Here is a 21,624-nt window from a genome sequence, read left to right as displayed (position 1 = left end):
GTCAAACTCTTCGCCTCGAACTCGACTGTGGACGACGGGGGTGCCACACCAACGAACATCCCCCGGTGTGATAGCTCCCTGCCGGATATCTGCTTCACACAGTGTGCAGTCAGGCGGGAGCTCCGACTCCTGGACGTCCATAAGTCGAGTGGGCCAGACGGCATCCCCGCAGTGGTTTTGAAAACATGCGCCCCTGAGCTGACACCTGCGCTAACGCGTTTGTATCGCCTCTCTTATTGCACTAACAGGGTTCCGTCTTCATGGAAGACCGCCCACGTCCACCCTATCCCCAAGAAGGGTGACCGGTCGGACCCATCGAGCTACAGGCCTATCGCGATAACTTCCTTGCTTTCCAAGGTGATGGAGCGAATTATAAATACACAACTCCTGAAGTATCTTGAAGATCGCCAGCTGATCAGTGACCGACAGTACGGTTTCCGTCACGGTCGCTCAGCTGGCGATCTTCTTGTATACCTTACTCACAGGTGGGCTGAAGCCTTGGAGAGCAAGGGCGAGGCTCTTGCTGTGAGCCTTGATATCGCGAAGGCCTTCGACAGGGTCTGGCATAGGGCACTTCTATCGAAGTTACCATCTTACGGAATCCCCGAGGGTCTCTGCAAGTGGATCGCTAGCTTTTTGGATGGGCGGAGCATCACGGTCGTTGTAGACGGTGACTGTTCTGATACCATGACCATTAACGCTGGCGTTCCACAAGGTTCGGTGCTCTCCCCCACGCTTTTCATCCTGTATATCAATGACATGCTGTCTATTGATGGCATGCATTGCTATGCAGATGATAGCACGGGGGATGCGCGATATATCGGCCATCAGAGTCTCTCTCGGAGCGTGGTGCAAGAGAGACGATCAAAACTTGTGTCTTAAGTGGAGAACTCTCTGGGGCGAGTCTCCGAATGGGGTGAATTGAACTTGGTTCAATTCAACCCGATAAAGACACAAGTTTGCGCGTTCACTGCGAAGAAGGACCCCTTTGTCATGGCGCCGCAATTCCAAGGAGTATCCCTGCAACCTTCCGAGAGTATCGGGATACCTGGGGTCGACATTTCGAGCGATGTCCAGTTTCGGAGTCATTTGGAAGGCAAAGCCAAGTTGGCGTCCAAAATGTTGGGAGTCCTCAACAGAGCGAAGCGGTACTTCACGCCTGGACAAAGACTTTTGCTTTATAAAGCACAAGTCCGGCCTCGCGTGGAGTACTGCTCCCATCTCTGGGCCGAGGCTCCCAAATACCAGCTTCTTCCATTTGACTCCATACAGAAGAGGGCCGTTCGGATTGTCGATAATCCCATTCTCACGGATCGTTTGGAGCCTCTGGGTCTGCGGAGGGACTTCGGTTCCCTCTGTATTCTGTACCGTATGTTCCATGGGGAGTGCTCTGAGGAATTGTTCGAGATGATACCGGCATCTCGTTTTTACCATCGCACCGCCCGCCACCGGAGTAGAGTTCATCCATACTACCTGGAGCCACTGCGGTCATCCACAGTGCGTTTCCAGAGATCTTTTTTGCCACGTACCATCCAGCTATGGAATGAGCTCCCCTCCACGGTGTTTCCCGAGCGCTATGACATGTCCTTCTTCAAACGAGGCTTATGGAGAGTATTAAGCGGTAGGCAGCGGCTTGGCTCTGCCCCTGGCATTGCTGAAGTCCATGGGCGACGGTAACACTCACCATCAGGTGGGCCGTATGCCCGTCTGCCTACAAAGGCAATAAAAAAAAAAGAAAAAAAAGAAAAAGAACGCACCGACCGTTCAATTCGTTTCATGTGTAATGTCATAAAAAGATCACGTTATTATATCGCGGAGGTCCTGATATCCTGAACCATACCCTATCGTGGGGACCGACGTCGCCCTAAGCACGTCATTACGGATGCTCCCGATCCACTAACGGTGTTTTTGCTAGGGCCAGTGTTAGCAACACTTCCAGTTTGAGCCCCGAGAGCTCACCTACACGCTTCTTAAAAATTGCTTCTTAAGGCTTTTAGGCATAGGTAGGGAAAAAATCCTGAAGTGCACAGGGCTAATAATAGGTCATAGGATCGCTTCCCGGAAAAATTTGTCCATTCTGTCTACAATCTGCTGCCAGGAGATTTTTTTTTTACTGTACTTTGCTACTTTAGTACGATAGTAGGGTATGAAGACGGGATAATATTATGTGGTCGAAGACCTAGTCTTTGGTCAAAGCTGGGAGCATAACGACCACGACACGACTCCGACAAGACTTCTTACTCGGAAGAAGACGAATGTAGGGCTTCGTTACGAAATGCTGCAGAAACGATGGCTTGCATTGAATATTTATTTTAGTAGCATTTATGTCATGGAGCAGCATGCCAAGCTTCAGACCTAAATCGATTTAAAAAAATGCAGGAACACCACTGTACGAAGTTTGTTTTCTGTTTAAGAAATAAATAAATTTTATCGTGTATATTATTATCAGCGCGATTCAATATATTTATTTCTATACTAGCGGCCCGCTCCGGCTCCGCTCGGGTCTTTAACAAAAATTTCAACGATATTTGACATTGTTTTATTTTTTTAAATAAAAGAACATTTATTGTAGCATATCTATAATAGTTAGACAATTGCTGTCCTGACACTTTTTGTAAATATTAATGTATTCTACAAAGCCGTAGTACATTATTTTATTCTATCATCGATAGTTTTCGCAGGGCACGCGATGTAAAGAATATTTTAGGTAATTTTTTACACATTGGGTTACATTATTGGAGTTTTAGTAAGGATCCCAAATTTTTTTTCAAAAAAGATTATAGCCTATGTCACTCGGGAATAGTATAGCTTCCAAACAGTGAAAGAATTTTTCAAATCGGTTCAGTAGTTTCGTAGCCTATCCAATACAAAGAAACAAATCTTTCCTCTTTATAATATTAGTATAGAAGTATAAATATATATATTTTTTAATGTTATATACCACTGGTAATACGTAATTTCAATTCATTTATTTATTTTATATTTAACACGAGTGGAACCGCGAAATACGGAGTTTTAAATAGAGATCTATTTTTCTATTGCCCAATAACGGATTAGCTTTTCGTATAAAACGATGTGTCGTGTTGATGATAGTGGAATTTGTGCTTCAATTCGATATTCGTTTAGACAAGGTGAGTTTGTAAATTTGTTTTATAATGAAATTATAACAAAAATCATCTCTAAATTGCCTAAAATGATTGCTATGTTCAAAAATAAATACAAAAAAGAACATTTGAAGTAGATTCGTTGAATAGATTAAAGCATAGTATTATGTTTGCTGTGGGCACCAGCTGAAATCAGTTCGCCGCGCGTTTGTAATAAGTGGTTAATGAAATTGACAGACATGACAACATGACCATCATCCGCTACCCCACTGAGTTTCTCGCCGGATCTTCTCAGTGGGTTGCGTTTCCGATCCGGTGGTAGATTCTGCTCTCGCTAAGGTTCGTGTTAGCAACATTGTCAGGTTTGAGCCCCGTGAGCTCACCTACTCATCCGATGACGCTGACATGGTCTCTCTACACAAAAAAAATCATCCTCTTTCAAATTTTATTACTGCGCCTTGAGTGGATCGTAAAATCTATATGAGTAAATAGTTTTCGTTAAATATAAACCTACTTTTACAAATGGTGTCCACGTAATGATTATGCAAGATTAATCGATTTGTCTACATACAGAAGGTCATTTTATATTATATTGCTTAATTGGGTAGAGGAGAGCTCACGTCCCATCTGGTGCTAAGGGGTCACCGGCGCCCGTAGACATCAGCTACGTAGATGCCGCCAGTCACCTTGAAAAAATGAGTTTTAAGTCTCAGTTTAACTGTACAACGGCTGCCCCATCTTTTAAACCGAAATGGTACCTACCCTTGCAGGCTCACAAATGCTCATGTCGCAGTTTCATTACTTAAGTATTTGGTAATACTAGATTGTGAAAAATTATAAAATTAATGTTTTTTTTATTTTCAGCCAAAAATGAAAACTATCATTGCCTTTTCTGCCATTCTTGCCATTGCGGTGGCATTACCGGCGCCGCCCCTAGTGCAACTCGTTGTCAACGTCAACGCGCCCGCACTGGCCCCAGTCGACGTGCCTACCCCAGTGGACCCTATTCCCATCCCAGTTGACCCCATTCCCACCCCAGTCGACCCCATCCCTACTCCAGTTGAGCCGGCCCCCAAACCCGAACCGGTTATTTTACCAGAACCGGTTCTCCCAGGCGTCATCGCCCCTGAGCCCGTGATCCTGCCGGAGCCTACGCTACCCGGCGTCGTGGTACCAGAGCCCGTGATCCTGCCGGAGCCTACGCTACCCGGTGTCGTGGTACCAGAACCCGTGATCTTGCCCGAACCAGTTTTCCCGATTATCCCTGAGCCGGCTGTGGTTCTTCCCGAAGAGTTGAACTGAATCTGAAGAGTTTTCTTTGATCGAATATTATTGTTTGTTTGGATTTTAATACTAAGTAATAGATTTAACTATCATAATAACACTAAAATGTGAATACAAACAAGATCCATTGACAATAAGTCCCGTTCTTCCCCGGTCTAGTATCACCTGAAAGGAGCTTCTGCGTATGTTAGTAAGCTTAACAATATTCATCGACCCTGAATAAATTTGTCATAACAGATACGTTTTTTTATTTTACTTCCCAATTTTGAGCACGTTGTAGATATGTAGGTCTTTCGTGTGGTTTGTTGTTTAACTGAGCATATACGATAATTATCATATTATCAAGAGAATAAGAAATTACACGAGAGACTTATCCCTTAAGAATTACTGTTTGATGTTATAATAAGATATGAAACAACTGACTAACACGGACAAAGCAGTGTGAATTGCTTGTCATAACAGGTTCATACTTTATGGATCCGTAATGGATAGCGAATGTAGTTGAGGGACGACACTCGCGTCTCATGAGAGCATCAATAATCTAAATAAAATTATATAATAATTTTAGTTACAATAAACTTGAAATTTTGATACTAGATTGGATTAAAAGGGTGTCTATATTTACAATAATACGTAAACGATTGTTTTCATGCAAGCGTACTATTTATTACCTGTGTCCGTTTCATTAGCGATTTCGCTATGGGAAGCTAATAATTCATAATACACATATAACTAAATATTTTAGTTCATTGGGCGTGGTTCCCCAGATTTTAATCTAAATAGAACAGGAAAGATTTTTTTAGGTTTGCTAACGAAGACTTAAAACAAAGAATCTGAATTCAAATAAAATGCAATATATGTATGTATTTATCAGATTGTTCATAGATCTTACACTAATATACATTTCGATCCATGACTCATTTATCTGTTACTAGCGACCCGCCCTCGCTTCGCTTCGGAAACTGTAATTTATTATTGATTTCTCCACTATTTAATGGATGTTATTATACATATAATATAATATAAACCTTCCTTTTCAATCACTCTATCTATTAAAAAAAAAACCGCATCAAAATCCGTTGCGTACTTTTAAAGATTTAAGCATACATAGGGATATAGGGACAGAGAAAACGACTTTGTTTTATACTATGTAGTGACGTGCTCAACATCATACTGGTTGAGGTGGGCACATGGAAAAAGTTTCACTACTGCCCGTCTGTGTAACATCAATCCGCCTTAAGTAGGTATAGCCCGCACGGCCCGCAGATCAGCATCGTTTCAATTTTTCACATTCGATGGCTCCCCTCTTGCTGTTCAGTCGTTCCCTCAACGCTGAGGGTCGTCACTACTTTCATTTTTTTGCTTAGATTTGTGGACGAGGTCACAGCCCACCTGGTGTTAAGTGTTTTCTGGAGCCCATATACATCTACAACATAAATGCCGCCACCCACCATGAGATATGAGTTCTAAGGTCTCTAGTTACAATAGCTGCCCCGCCCTTCAAATCGAGACGCATTACTGCTTCACGGCAGAAATAGGCAGAGTGGTGGTACCTACGCGTGCGGACTCACAAGAGGTCCTACCATCAGTAATTACGCAAATTATAATTAGGATATTGTCATGTGCCATGAAAACGGGGCCCATTCATTAGCGAGACCAAAATAAGTACAACTTCGGTCGCCATATGCATTCTGAGCAATTGGATTGTGCAGTTTAAAATGGTCAGTGAAAACATTCCTAAAAATTTCCAGGGTTTTTCGAAGATTGAAAATTTGGAAGAGTACACGGGTTTGAAGTGTATATTTCTCGAAAACAATGGGATCGAGAGGATTGAAGGATTAGATACGTTATCTGAATTGAAATGTCTATATCTACATTACAACGTCGTGAGGAAAATTGAAAATCTCACTGGATGCCCTAAGCTGGACACTCTGAACTTGGATCATAATTTTATACGGACGATTGAGAATTTGGAGGCCGTGCCTGATCTTCATACGCTTAGCATTGCACACAATATGCTGACAACAGTTGGTAAGTGCTGGGGGTTTTAATTAGAATACGTATAGACAACTAATCTGCTCAAATTCGCCCTCCTCTGCTTCTTCCGATGGAAACTCTTAGTGTCATTGGACTTCACTTCTAACGCCGTGTTTCGGGCGTGGACTGTATTTTTGTGCTAGTTTCGATAAAAAAATGGATTCTGATCGATTATTTAAAGTTTAGGATTGCCCTAAACACACCGCATCAAAGAGTAGGTGTTGGTCGAAACGGTCAGATAGCCCTCCCAGCCCAAGTCGAGTTGAGCGAAAGACGAATACTGTCCCATCGAATTCCAGCCAGCGCCAAGTTCGAGGTTGATAACCACCTTTGATCTCATGTTTTTAATTACAGATGACCTAGAACACTTAAAATTATGCAAGAATCTGTCAGTCCTAGATTTGTCTTACAATCGTCTCGAAGATCCCTTAATTGTGGATGTGCTATCTGATATGATTTTGCTAAAAGGTAAGTTTGAACCATATCTGAAAAACAAAACTTCGAATCTGTTATAGGAAGGCTTGTATTGAATTCTTGCTTCTTAATTTTGACGGTGGCACAAAAGTCGCTTGCTGGATGAACTGGCACAAGGTGAACTTTGGTACCACAATCTACAGATTTGCACCAGTATCTACTACTACTGAATAATCCCAGAAGTCTCGATTTAACGATTTGAAAATGTTACGTATAGCTGTGATGTACTTGACTTTCAGTTGTCTATTTTATATTTAACAGTTTTGGTTTTGACTGGAAATCCGGTTGTGAAGAATATACCAGCTTACAGGAAAACCTTGACGCTTCGTTTGAAGGAATTATTAAACTTGGACAATAGGCCGGTGTTCCCGAGAGACAGAGCGTGCGCTGAAGCCTGGCAGCGTGGAGGAGTGCAGGAGGAGATTGCAGAGAGGAAACGGTATGTTCATTGTATGTAGTAGGGAAGAATTATGTATGCTATGCTTGATGTTCCGACGACATCATCATCATCATAGTTTAGCCTTTTATAGTCCACTGTTGGATCTAGGCCTCTCCCAAGGCACGCAACGCGACCTGATCCCGGGTCTATCCTATTCATCCACTGCCCCCTAATCATGCGCATATCTTTGCTCCAGCTTGTAAATGGGCGTAGTGTGGAACGTTTACCGGTCCACGGTCTCCACTCAAGAATTTGTCTATCTGTGACAGATACGACCGGCCCATTGCTACTTCAGCCTGCTTATGCATTGAGCTATGTTGGTTGGACCTTGGTTTTCTAGTGAATGACTTCGGTCCGGATGCGATCCTTCAGGGAAATACCGAGCTTAGCTCGTTCCACAGCTCGCTGAACTACTTTAAGCTCTCGGACCAACAATGGCGCAAGTATCCACGTCATGGCTCAAGTATCTTAAAGCAAACGTTGCGATGCCTTTTACGAGCGATGGTTTTCATTTCGTAAGATTCCAAATTATGCATCTGTATGTACCACTGAAAGTTATTTTAATGTTTCTAATACTTTCGAACAGTTGGATAGCGAGAGACCAAGAGAAAGTAATGCAAAGTGTCAGATATCTGATCAATATGCGTGACCAGAAAAGAGCGGAGAGAGACGCCAGAGAACAAGAGGAGAGAGAGAAACTGGGACTTCCCCCGAAGGTATTGGTCACATTGTTTACAGACGCGAATGTCTTTGTACTACAAGCTGTGCTAACGCTGTTCTGTAGCGCTGAGTTGGTGCCGGATGCTGTTTGATTGCTGATCTTCTGTTATAACGTGCTGACAAAGCTTCGAAAAGAAGTTAAGATTAGTAATAGGTAGAGTTGGTTTGTTGACTGAAAAACGTTATTTATAGCCTTTAGGCTAGTACGCTATTCCTTTTTTTACGCATATAGTAATGACTATACTAAGTGCTTGGTAAATTTTCAGGTCGAAGATAACCCTATTGGCCAATCAAACATTCAAGAGATCGGTTCGAACTCGGATGAGTCGAGTCCCGAGGTGGTGGTGACGAAGGGTGGCGTGGTGGTGGACATGCTGTCGGGGTCCGAGGCAGAAGGTTCTACGACCGAAGACAGTTCTGAGGAATCTGGTGATGATGACAAATCTGGTGAGACTGGTTCTGAGATTAACGTCAATATAAGCTGTCGATTATGGAAGTCGCTGGTTGGAACTCGCGACTCGAATATAACTTGAATGCTTGTGTTTCACTTAAAAAAAAGTTTCTTTTACCGTCTTCGGGCAGAGGGTAATGGGCCGCTTGGTGTTAAGCAGTCACTAGAAGATGATTGATGATGATCTTTCCTTGACTCACTCCTAATGCAGGAAATTGATGCTTTTATTATTTTTATTCTAGAGCCAGACACTAAAAAGATTGAATGGTCACAGCTGGACAAAGGCAGATGTCTGGTCCAGGAGATAGATAATCAACCCCCCGTGGAGTCCGGGGATCAGTGGAGTGGGTACACCGGACACGTGGAGCCGCGCCGCGGGTGAGTGGACCGGTGCAGAGATGACCGCAGAAGGATGAGCTTGCTTTTCTATATATGAACAAATATCCCAGCCAGTGCTGGTTTCGGGAGTATAATAGATGTGACAATCAGCTTGTCGCCACCATCAGAAGTGGGCTCGGAGTGTGAAGTGGTATATATACGGGACAGGCAGCCACCCTGGGGCCGTCGGCGAGAGCTTTTGTCGGCACAGTGTCGTCATCAGACTGACTGATCATCAGGCTCTATAATTGTAATGTTTTTAGGGATTTTGCATCAGATTTCCAAGCTCTCAACAATTTATTGTACAATCAAGAACCGCACGTGGAAAGGAGAGGCGTTACCAAGATTTTGGAAAGTAAATCGTTTTTTTTTAATAGTTTTTTTCTGTTACTACATAATAAATACGTCATTAATAATTTAATACAGCGATACGTTCCACCCGCACGGGAAAATTGAAATTCGGTAGGTACATTTCCCATCGGTACCAGCGCCCCCTGGGAGACCTGGGGGTCTACTTCACCTTGCGATTACTGTGTCTAGGAAGCTGGTTGCATGTCATAAATACAATGTAATCAATAAAGCATGTACTGTAAAAACTTGTTGTAAAATCTTTGTATTTTAGGTGCAAAAAAGCACAAGGAACAAGATAGCAAAATTGATTATGAAAAAACGATTAGTAACAAAATTCATGTGGAAAAGAAGCCTCTCATTGAGATTATTGAGGCTGGAGGGGAACGTTGTGGAAACAAAGTTTTAGAGAACGAGGACACAGAACTCACTGATGCGGAAAGCACAGAACAAAGTCCACGAAATTCTCGCCAAGAAACAAAGAGCGGAGCATCAATACCAGAAAATACAGTTCATCCGCGACCTCATGAAGATAATGCTAACAACAGTGAAGCTTCAATTACGAAGAAAGATCTAGGAAGCGAATGTACTGACGATTGTTCTAGAACTACTGTTTGCAGTCAAAATGATGAAAGCGACAAAATGATTAGAGAAGCAGATAAAGATATAATCAAGACCATGTCCACTATAACTATAAGAGAAATACCTTTGAACGATACTAAAGATGAAAGTAGAGATGAAGTTGAATGTAAAGATAAAGAAAATGGTGGCGGAAGTGAGTTCAATAGAAGCTTAGGAGATCAAAAACCCGACGGTGAGCAGTTGAATGTTGATACAATAGGCGTAGTGGCTGTTTTGTCTACTAGGTACTACCGCGCTGCTTCGTCCGCTATACAACAAAGTTGGAGTTTCGCCCTCACGTCTCAAGGCGGGGAACACTTACTCTCGTTTAAGTAAACTAATTGTTATTATCACCTATTTTGAAGTCGTCGGGGTCTAAAGGATAAGACGTCCGGTGCATTCGTATATAGCGATGCACCGGTGTTCGAATCCCGCAGAATTTTACTGGTGGTAGGACCTCTTGTGAGTTCCACCACCCTGCCTATTTCTGCCGTGAAGCAGTAATGCGTTTCGGTTTGAAGGGCAGGGCAGCCGTTGTGACTATACTGAGACCTTAGAACTATATCTCAAGGTGGGTGGCGCATTTGCGTTGTGGATGTCTATGGGCTCTAGTAACCGCTTAACACCAGGTGGACTGTGAGCTCGTCCACCCATATAAAGCAATTATAAAAAAATCACCTATTTTTCTAATTCCGAAATTTAATAGTTCCCAAGTTGTCGCCTGATGGTTTCTACTTTTTGCAATAGATGCACACGGAGCCAAGACTACCATTTGTCAAGCTGAACAAAACTTTTCCGTTTTGGAAAAAATATCTATTGACAGTTAATGAAAACATACCACTCTGAACTGTCATTCTATACAGCAAAGTAATAAAAACAACAAAAGATTATAGCCCAAAGTGCATAGTGGTAACTGACTATCTGAAACTCAAAAGCTTATTTGAATAAAGAACGCTTTGAGTTTGACACGTCACGAGCTTCCGACACGGGACCGGACCGGACCGCGACCGGAGCATTTAGGAGCGCATTTACGAATACTTAAACTTTTTAGTCAATTTGATGTACCGATTGTGACGGACGTCAATCTCACAATTTTGTTGGATTCGAAATGTTTTAATGAATTACATGCTGTTTTTTGTAATATGGCCCCGTCACTATAACTTACTGCAAATAGTTAGTACTCGTACTGTCTCGCGATATTCTAAGTGATATGCGCTTTTGTACACGCAGCATGTTTAGAAGAAATCTTTTTTATGAAACGGCTTTTTGTCAAATAAAAAATGGGGTCTTTATCGAGCGAATGTAGTGTAGCGTTCGCCTGAAGATCTTCAAGCTTTCGAAAAAGTGTAATGAGGCGATTAATATTTTATGTGCTTAGCATATTTTTTAAAAAGATAATCTTGCTGATTGATTCTGGCTCTTGTGGTACAATTAATAAGAAACGCAGTGTGCCACGGCAATCACAGGTCTGATGTTGCTGCGGGATTCTCGCGGCTTATAGCAGTCGTAATTTTGATCGCGTTCATGCTTAAGGTTGAACCTGTTTCCACCACCTTCAATTATATTGGAACAATAGCCATGGATCACGTTGGATGCAGGTGGCAACGGACCGGCTGCACTGGACATCAGTTGAAGAGGCCTATGTTCGACAGTGGACAGTGAACAGGCTGAGATGATGATGATGATAAATAGCCATATTATCTTATTGTAGAAGTCACCGTGACAGTACTACCGGGTGGCGTAGGCCAGCCCCCTCATCCATGTCATATTATTCCTCAGTGCACAGCCAAGGGGAAGGAACCGCTTTAATTAATTACATGCAACGGATTAACAATGCCGATTGTGATGGTGACGATGAAGATCTGAAGCCGAGTGCTGAAGATTTGGAGATATTTGCTGAGTTAGAGAGAGAACAGGTGGAGAGACAGGCGAGGATTGATCGAGGAGAGCCCGCCGTGGATCCAATGGTAGGTGGTGGAGGTGTTATAAAAGCTGTTTACTTTTTTTTTTCTTATTCTTTTGATTGTTGTAAATGGGAGGGTGTCTTTATGGCTCAGCTAGTACTGATCGTCCATGAACGTTACAACGCGAATGCAAGCGTCTGCGTCGATAGCGAACGAATTTGGAGTTCGAATTTTGAGTGTCATTACAATATCCGATATTCCGCTTTTTGAAAACAATAGACATGTGGATCTCTCTAGAAATAAATATTTCAATTATGCTTTAAACACGCTTCACATATTTTTAATGCCTTCATACACATACTGTCACCCAGTCCGACAGAAGCACCCGCCGCCTGCGGACGTGCTCATCGACCACTCAATCGCCCGGCCATTGTTCGCCTGGTTTTATTGTTAGCCCGGCCTTTGTTCACCCGGCTTTTGTTCGTGGCACATCTGCCGACAAAGTGTGTTCCTGGAAGTGTTTGTTTTGTTTTGGTTTATTTTTGTTGTTTCCTTTTTTTTTGTTGTTCTTTCTTTTTCCTGCAGTAATTGTGCCGCATCGCCACCTTTGTTCAATCGAACCGCTAAGTACCGAGAAGTTGGCGCCTCGCCGCTAGGCGAGTGTGTTTAAGACCCGGGACAGCCCCACCTGGGTCAGACATCATGGAAGCTTTATTTACAGAATTCCTCCGACTTCGCCACCCAAAGCTCACTTCTGAGTTTCTGGCTTTCAAGGCCGATCACGCCGTGAGCCCTCCCCTGGCGCGATCATCCGCGGGTTCCGTAGGGTCCGACGGACGTCCTGCATCTGCCCGTAGGTCGCCTGCTCCCGAGCCTGCTGCCTCCTCGTCCTCCGACTCTGACTCGGACATGGAGGTCGACCTCGCCGCCGCCTCATCGACGGATGGATTCACCCTGGTACAAAAGGGTAAGAAGCGCGCTGCGGAGTCCCGAGCTCCCGCGGCCGCTAAAATTAGTAAAGCCGCGAACACGTCGCGCCCTCGCCCTCCGATTCCCGTCGCTCCCCCTGCCCGTGCCACACCGTCGCCGCGTCCAGTGGCACAAAATAAAACTCAGACCCCTCCCCCGGTAATCCTTCAAGAGAAGGCAGCTTGGGACCGAGTTTCCCTGGCCCTTCAGGCCAAAAAAATTAATTTTATCAGCGCCCGTAACCTCGCGAACGGGATTCAAATTAAGTTAACGACACCCGACGACCATAGGGCCCTCTCAAGCTACCTCCGAAAGGAGCGTATAAGTTTCCACACTTATACGCTTCAGGAGGAGCGTGAACTTCGCGCGGTCATACGCGGCATCCCAAAGGAATTAGATGCCGATCTCGTCAAGGCCGACCTTCTAGAACAAGGTCTGCCGGTCAATTCCGTGCACCGCATGCACACAGGACGCGGGAGGGAGCCATACAATATGGTTCTCGTCGCTCTCCAGCCTACCCCCGAGGGCAAGCAAATTTTCAACAGTCTGTAGGCTTTCCGGAATAACCGTCGAAACCCCCCATAAAAAAGGCACTCCGAGCCAGTGCCATAACTGTCAGTTGTACGGGCACTCTTCCCGTAATTGTCACGCGCGCTCCCGATGCGTCAAGTGTTTGGGCGATCACGTCACGAGCCTTTGCACTCGCGATCAAAAAACCGCTACGGAACCGCCTAGCTGCGTCCTGTGCCGAACACAGGGTCACCCCGCGAACTACCGTGGTTGCCCCCGAGGCCCTAAAATAAATCGCCGCGTCGCCCGCCAAAACCGCCTCCGAGCTTTCGGCCCAGACATCAAAGCCACGGCACCCTCTGTGCCGAAGGCTAAGCCTGCTTTTGTGCCGGCGTCGGTGCCCAGCGTCTCGGCCTGGGCTAAACCGTTGCCGTACACGAACACGGCTACAACTCTCTCCCCCGCGACTCGTCCCACCCCCGCGATACGTCCCTCCCCCGCGACTCGTCCCTCCCCCGCGACCTGCCCTCCGTCCGCGTCCGACAATCTCGCTCTAGCGATCGACTTTTTTCAGTCGATCAACTTTGATCGCGTTAATGCTTTGGGCGACGCCATTCGCGCCGCCTCCACTGCACAAAACTTCATCGCCGTTGTGCAAGAATACGCTGACGTATACGCGTCGTTAAATACGTATGTCCTCCCCTCACTCCGCCGGTAATCAATGGCGTACATAAGTAGAATCAAGCCCCTATCCGTAACGATAGGATTTTTTAACGCTTACGGTCTCGCAAATCAACGTGATCAGGTTTGTGATTTTTTGCGTGACCATCAAATTGACATCTTTTTGGTGCAGGAGACCCTGCTTAAGCCCGCGCGCCGCGACCCTAAAATCGCGAACTACAACATGGTTAGGAACGACAGGCTCACTGCTCGTGGTGGTGGTACCGTCATTTACTATAGAAGAGCCCTGCATTGCGTCCCACTCGACCCCCCCGCGCTTTCTAACATCGAAGCATCAGTATGCCGAATCTCATTGACTGGACACGCGCCGATCGTTATCGCGTCCGTTTATCTTCCACCGGATAAAATCGTTCTAAGTAGTGATATTGAGGCGCTGCTCGGCATGGGAAGCTCTGTCATTCTGGCGGGTGACCTAAACTGTAAACACGTCAGGTGGAACTCTCACACCTCAACCCCTAATGGCAGGCGCCTCGACGCGTTAGTCGATGATCTCGCCTTCGATATCGTCGGTCCGCTGACCCCGACTCACTACCCGCTAAATATCGCGCATCGCCCGGATATACTCGACATAGCGTTATTAAAAAACGTAACTCTGCGCTTACATTCGATTGAAGTAGTTTCAGAGTTAGATTCAGACCATCGTCCCGTCATTATGAAGCTCGGTCGCGCTCCCGATTCCGTTCCCGTCACGAGGACTGTGGTGGATTGGCACACGCTGGGCATCAGCCTGGCTGAATCTGATCCACCATCGCTTCCGTTTAGTCCGGACTCTATCCCGTCTCCTCAGGATACCGCTGAAGCCATAGACATCGTAACGTCACACATCACCTCGACATTAGATAGGTCATCGAAGCAAGTTGTAGCGGAGGACTTCCTTCACCGCTTCAAATTGTCCGACGATATTAGGGAACTCCTTAGAGCTAAGAACGCCTCGATCCGTGCGTACGATAGGTATCCTACCGCGGAAAATCGTATTCGAATGCGTGCCCTACAACGCGACGTAAAGTCTCGCATCACCGAAGTCCGAGATGCCAGATGGTCTGATTTCTTAGAAGGACTCGCGCCCTCTCAAAGGTCTTACTACCGCTTAGCTCGTACTCTCAAATCGGATACGGTAGTAACTATGCCCCCCCTCGTAGGCCCCTCAGGCCGACTTGCGGCGTTCGATGATGACGAAAAAGCAGAGCTGCTGGCCGATACATTGCAAGCCCAGTGCATGCCCAGCATTCAATCCGCGGACCCCGTTCATGTAGAATTAGTAGACAGTGAGGTAGAACGCAGAGCCTCCTTGCCACCCTTGGACGCGTTACCGCCCGTCACCTCAATGGAAGTTAAAGACCTGATCAAAGACCTACGTCCTCGCAAGGCTCCCGGTTCCGACGGTATATCTAACCGCGTTATTAAACTTTTACCCGTCCAACTCATCGTGATGTTGGCATCTATTTTCAATGCCGCTATGGCTAACTGTATCTTTCCCACGGTGTGGAAAGAAGCGGACGTTATCGGCATACACAAACCCGGTAAACCAAAAAATAATCCGACGAGTTACCGCCCGATTAGCCTCCTCATGTCTCTAGGCAAACTGTATGAGCGTCTGCTCTACAAACGCCTCAGAGACTTCGTCTCATCCAAGGGCATTCTCATCGATGAACAATTCGGATTCCGTGCAAATCACTCATGCGTACAACAGGTGCACCGCCTCACGGAGCACATTCTTGTGGGACTTAATCGACCAAAACCGTTATACACGGGAGCTCTCTTCTTCGACGTCGCAAAAGCGTTCGACAAAGTCTGGCACAACGGTTTGATTTTCAAACTATTCAACATGGGCGTACCGGATAGTCTCGTGCTCATCATACGGGACTTCTTGTCGAACCGCTCTTTTTGATATCGAGTAGAGGGAACCTCCTCCTCCCCGCGACCACTCACGGCTGGAGTGCCGCAAGGCTCCGTTCTCTCACCGCTCCTATTTAGTTTATTTATTAATGATATTCCCCGGTCGCCGCCGACCCAGCTAGCCTTATTCGCTGACGACACAACCGTTTACTACTCAAGTAGAAACAAGTCCCTAATCGCGAGTAAACTCCAGAGCGCAGCGTTAGCCCTCGGACAGTGGTTCCGAAAATGGCGCATAGACATCAACCCGGCGAAAAGCACAGCAGTGTTATTTCAAAGGGGAAACTCACCGCTTATTTCCTCCCGCATTAGGAGGAGAAATATCACTCCCCCGATCACCCTCTTCGGCCAACCTATACCCTGGGTCAGGAAGGTTAAGTACCTGGGAGTCACCCTGGATGCATCCATGACATTCCGCCCACACATAAAAACAGTCCGCGACCGTGCCGCATTCATTCTCGGCAGACTCTATCCCATGATCTGTAAGCGGAGTAAAATGTCCCTTCGGAACAAGGTGACACTTTACAAAACTTGCATAAGGCCCGTCATGACTTACGCGAGTGTGGTATTCGCTCACGCGGCCCGCACACACATAAATCCCTACAATCCCGCTTTTGCAGGTTAGCCGTCGGGGCTTCGTGGTTCGTGAGGAACGTTGACCTACACGACGACCTGGGCCTTGAATCAATCCAGAAATACATGAAGTCAGCGTCGGAACGGTACTTCGATAAGGCTATGCGTCATGATAATCGCCTTATCGTTGCCGCCGCTGACTACTCACCGAATCCTGATCATGCAGAAGCCAGTCACCGTCGACGCCCTAGACACGTCCTTACGGATCCATCAGATCCAATAACCTTTGCATTAGATGCCTTCAGCTCTAATACTAGGAGCAGGCATAGGGACCCCCGTAACCGTACTCGTCGAACTCGACAAAGAGGTCGACGTGCAACCTAGCCCATGCATCAGCCCGCTGAGTTTCTCGCCGGATCTTCTCAGCGGGTCGCGATTCCAATCCGGTAGTAGATTCATTCGCGAAGCAATTGCTCTTGAGTTGTTAGGTCTCCTTCGGAGGCGCTCGGGCAGCTGTTAGCAAATCCCACCCCTCCTGGCTGAGCCTTTGCTCGCCCACCTGTCCTGGTGAAACTGGAAAGGCCTTCGGGCCACCAGTAATCTCTCAATCATAAAAAAAAACACATACTGTGCGTATCTAGCATTATCTGATAGATGGTCATTACCGATGCTCATAGATCTTTGACTAGTGGAGGTCTGGGCGCAGGATGGGTCAAAATGTAACTAAGCATTGAGATGAAAATAAATTTTCCGCAGAAGCTTTACGATAAGAAGGTCATGGAAGAGTTCTACAAGGACCAGGATCTAATACCGGCTCACGAGATCCGAGAGCGGGTAATGACCACGAGCTACAGCCGAGACAATGCCTTCGACAGGATCGCGCTCAGTCAGTTGACGGGAGGAGAGGTACCTGGTGAGTAGTCGTAGAGTCGGTGGCTTGTTGTCATGGTTAATGACGAACTTTGAAGACGCAGTTTTTTACCTCATAACTGTTTTAAAAAGTAGTATAAGAGGTTATGAGGTTACGTGTCCGTGTGCAAGAGATGTCGACTAGCACCACTGCCGCTATAGTCCGTCCGCCAAGGGAACGCGTTTGTGGCGGCGCCCAGCCTGTCAGTTGTCTGTTGGCCGTGTTAATGAGCGTCGTTGGTAAATGTATCGATATAAATATGTACATACCGTTGGTAAATATAAGTTAGAACAAACATTTTTGTCTTCAATTAGGCACTGGATCGAACTCAATCTGCGGCCGGGCAATTATGTTCACGATTTTTTAAATTTGTTATTGCTTAGGTGAGTGGACGAGCTCACAGCTCAACCTGCTGTTAAGTGGTTACTGGAGCCCATAGACATCCACAACGTAAATGCGCCACCCACCTTGAGATATAAGTTCTAAGGTCTCAAGTATAGTAACGACGGCTGCCCCACCCTTCAAACCGAAACGCATTACTGCTTCACGGCAGAAATAGGTAGAGTGGTGGTACCCATCCGCGCGGACTCACAAGAGGTCCTACCATCAGTAAAAAAATCCGTAATGACGTGTGGATGTCAATAGCAATCACTTAAAACTATGCGGGCCGTCAACTCATTCAGCAACTAGAAAAAGAACGTTATCAATTATAAGCGTGTCGAACATGAGCTGTGTGTTCGGCGTCACTTCCAAGCACCGGTCGAGTGCGTGCAGAGTTATATGTTACTTTAGATAAAACCAAGATGACGTTAACCCGCGTCCCGGGCGCCGTGCTGCTGCACTACGGGCGCGGGCAGGTCGGCTACCAGATCGGCGAGGAGAAGTTCGAAGGTGGTGGTAAGTGTACTGTGAGCTTGTTGTTTTAGTAAAACTTTTGAAGTCAGACGGTCTTGAAGACAATGTAGGTGCATACAAGAAATCCAATAACCCTTGCATTAGACGCCTTTAGCTCTAATACTAGGAGCAGGCTTAGGGTCCCCGGTAACCGTACTCGTCGAACTCGGTAAAGAGTTCGACATGCAATCTAACCTAAACATCAGCCCGTTGAGTTTCTGGCCGGACCTTCTCAGCGGGTCATGATTCCGATCCGGTAGTAGATTCATTCGCGAAGCAGCTGCTCTTGAGTTGTTAGGTCTCCTTTGGAGGCGCTCGGGCAGCTGTTAGCAAATCCCACTCGCCCTGGTCGAGCCCTTGCTCGCCAATTTGTCCTGGTAAAACTGAAAAGGCGTCCGGGCCACCAGTAATCTCTCAAGTATAAACAAAAAACAATGAGAAACACTGTTTTTTCAAAATTCCCCTTAATTCCCTAAAGCTTCGATGTCTTTTAAGGTCAAGATAAAATGGAGACTGGTGAAATAAAAGATACATTACTTCTGTGCAGCCTCCGTCGGCGACCCTGACTCATCAGCCGGTGATAGCACTGATGAAGAAAAAAACTATAAAGCTGTTAAACTGAGACCGAAATCGGCGAAGAAAAACGACCCTCGAAATCTTGAAGATGCCATCGTCTGTAATGATAAAGAGTATAAAGAAGGTGGCTTCGATGATGATGAGACTGCTGACGGTGACTTACAGTCCGCCGATGAAACTCGCCAGGGAGGTAGGGATGAGTTTTGGAAGGGATTTCGTGTTTGTCCCCGGACGTAGGAATGGGTTTGGGTTAGACGCCTAGTGCGCGGGGTTTGACTGATGTTGTTATTTCGGGACTAACCAAATTAAAGTCAAATTTTGAGAGTAAACCTAAGTAAATGATCACGAAATCAAAATGACACCGCTAGTTTATAAGTTTCCGTAATCACAGCAGTTAGTACATAGCGGTGTGAGACCTCACCTGACGGTCCCTCGAGGCCGGGCGCCGCTGGTGGCATTGCAACTGTTGCTACTGCACCGGTACCACCACGCCGCGGCTTCTTTCAACTTTAGCGAGGAAGTTTCTCTTTCTTTACAATTTTGACTGTTTCGTCTTTGAATTGAAGGGAAACAGCTTTGTTACCAATTAAAACACTTTTATATTTACTAGTAGATGCAGAAACAGCTTTGTTACCAATTAAAACACTTTCATATTTACTAGTTAATACTAGATGCACCACCTTCCTACTGCACTAAGGAAATGTCCTTCTTCAAACGAGGCTTGCGGAGACAATGGTAGGCAGCGACTTGGCACTGTCCCTGGCATTGCTGAAGTCCATGTAACCATTCACCATCAGGTGGGACATATTCTGGTCTGTCTATAAGAGCAATAAATAAAAGGAATATGTTCTCTTTGATTTTCACGAGTCGTAGATATAATGAAAACGACTACAGCTCTCGAAGTTGCTCGTGACTGCGGAACTGTAATCGTGAACAAGTCGGAAATATAACAATAATGATGTAATAATAATAAAAATGCAAGATTAAAGCGTAAACTAGTTTGAATGATCTCAAATGACACCAAAGATCTCAAAGATTTCAATGATTTCTTTCAGAGTCCAATGAGCATTATTCTAAAGAGACCCGCAGCTACGTCGGCGACGAAGATCTGTTGGAGCTGAAGCCGGAGGATGCGAAGAGATCCATCATCAACGCGATCAACTCTTACGAAGACGACAGGTTCCCCTCGCAAGGTATCGGCGCGTTCTGGGCACTGTCTCTTGTTCACAAGGACTCGGTAGGACCTGTGGCTGTCCTCGGCTGCCACTCTGCTGATAGTATAGCTGGTTGACTTTCCTCCTTAGCTTACTAATAACGGGAGCTGATGATGGGATTGATTACATTGGGGCTTAGCTTTGAAACGTCATGTCTGGCGCTAGACCAGGTCCTTCAGGGGCTCTGGATATCTGATTAACGTCAAGCGAGCCTTGAACTGGTTGTCTACACAGAATAATTATGAGAGTAGGAGCAAAAAATCTCGGATTATTCTGATTATGTTGAAATATAGATATAAATATAGAATCTTGTGATTAATTCAGGTGTAAACTATTCAAATATGGCAGAGGATAGAGACATAGAGCAGTCGGTGGCCGCGCAAATCCTAGAGCGCACCGTGCAACACGAGAGGGACGAGCTCTACCGTCGCTATGACGTCATCACGAGCCACGCCGGTAGAGTCGACAACACGACCAACTCTATCATAGAGCACATCTCTGAGTCGCTGCAAAATGAGATTAGCGTAAGGGTATTTTGATTTTAAGCTTCTTAGCATTTAAATGATTCCTAGAGTGAAGGGGAGAATATGTCTCTGATGTATCGCTATCGGTAGAGATACATGTCATCCGTTCTCTAGGAGCGCTCTCTCAGTCCACCGCTGGTGCGTTGGCTGTAATTTTTTTTTTTGCTTAGATGGTTGGGCGAGCTCACAGCCCACCTGGTGTTAAGTGGTTACTGGAGCCCATAGACATCTACAACGTAAATGCGCCACCTACCTTGAGATATGTTCTAACGTCTCAGTATAGTTACAGCGGCTGCCCCACCCTTCAAACCGAAACGCATTACTGCTTTACGGCAGAAATAGGCGGGGCGGTGGTACCTACCCGTGAGGATTCACAAGACGTCCTTCTACCACCAGTAATTACGCAAATTATAAATTTGCGGGTTTGATTTTTTGTTACACGATGTCCTTCCTTGTCCTTGTAATTCCTTCAACGTGGAAGTCAATCGTGAACATTTGTCAAGTACGTATTTCATTAGAAAACTGGTACCCGCCTGCGGGATTCAAACACCGGTGCATCGCTACACACGAATGCACCGGACGTCTTATCCTTTAGGCCACGACGATTTCATTTTAAAGTTCGATGTAAGGTTGGGTGCAATGGAGTTTAAGTTTTATTTTCTCGACCATCAGCTGCCAGAAGTGTCACTCTTGATAGAGGCGCACATGGAGGCGGCGGAGCAGCGGTGGCGCGGCGGGGAGCTGCTCTACGTGGCCGCCAGCCCGCCCGGCTCCGACGCCGACGACACGCTCGTGGCCACCGACGTGTCCTTCGAAGACACCCTCACAGATATCGGAGCGTCTGATGCTAACGGCGCGGGAGGTGTCGCCGAAGTCGGTGGAAGGAATCTAGCTGACGGTTTTGGTGCTACGGTTGAAGTTCAAGAATTTCAACTTGAAGATGCACAAGGAAACGTGATTTTGAATGACGCACGAGTCACAAGGGACTTTCCCCGCCAGGACGCGCATCATCAGGATTCTCCCCGCCAGGACGCGCATCATCAGGATTCTCCCCGCC

The 21,624-nt window shown here is 46.0% G+C and overlaps 2 protein-coding genes across 2 annotated transcripts in view; both read left to right on the top strand.

Moving 5' to 3' along the window:
• Positions 1-21,624, top strand: part of dtr (defective transmitter release) — a 31,074-nt gene that overhangs the window by 9,004 nt on the left and 446 nt on the right. Inside the window, exons 3-17 of the mRNA XM_089738906.1 lie at positions 6,140-6,419; positions 6,780-6,893; positions 7,161-7,338; positions 7,925-8,054; positions 8,325-8,505; positions 8,752-8,887; positions 9,151-9,242; positions 9,510-10,049; positions 11,636-11,823; positions 17,206-17,362; positions 18,152-18,256; positions 18,801-19,019; positions 19,885-20,022; positions 20,368-20,567; positions 21,240-21,599. Of these exons, the coding sequence (XP_089595032.1) occupies positions 6,140-6,419; positions 6,780-6,893; positions 7,161-7,338; positions 7,925-8,054; positions 8,325-8,505; positions 8,752-8,887; positions 9,151-9,242; positions 9,510-10,049; positions 11,636-11,823; positions 17,206-17,362; positions 18,152-18,256; positions 18,801-19,019; positions 19,885-20,022; positions 20,368-20,567; positions 21,240-21,599 (3,018 nt within the window). The remainder of the gene's footprint in view (positions 1-6,139; positions 6,420-6,779; positions 6,894-7,160; positions 7,339-7,924; positions 8,055-8,324; positions 8,506-8,751; positions 8,888-9,150; positions 9,243-9,509; positions 10,050-11,635; positions 11,824-17,205; positions 17,363-18,151; positions 18,257-18,800; positions 19,020-19,884; positions 20,023-20,367; positions 20,568-21,239; positions 21,600-21,624) is intronic.
• Positions 3,083-4,612, top strand: LOC149499795 (uncharacterized). Its single transcript, XM_089738909.1, has 2 exons — positions 3,083-3,131; positions 3,969-4,612. The coding sequence occupies exons 1-2, from the start codon at positions 3,087-3,089 to the stop codon at positions 4,404-4,406; spliced, it is 483 nt and encodes a 160-aa protein (XP_089595035.1). The 5' UTR covers positions 3,083-3,086; the 3' UTR covers positions 4,407-4,612.

Source organism: Bombyx mandarina, chromosome 26 (genome assembly GCF_030267445.1).
Source record: "Bombyx mandarina strain Sakado chromosome 26, ASM3026744v2".
NCBI classification, from domain to species: domain Eukaryota; kingdom Metazoa; phylum Arthropoda; class Insecta; order Lepidoptera; family Bombycidae; genus Bombyx; species Bombyx mandarina.
This window is presented reverse-complemented; position numbering and strand designations above follow the sequence as displayed.

Bases quoted from the DNA above. Each gene is read 5' to 3' on its own strand.
- LOC149499795 (XM_089738909.1), top strand. From the start codon at position 3,087: ATGATAGTGGAATTTGTGCTTCAATTCGATATTCGTTTAGACAAG. The intron at 3,132-3,968 runs GTGAGTTTGTAA...TTTTATTTTCAG, and splicing joins TCGATATTCGTTTAGACAAG to CCAAAAATGAAAACTATCAT.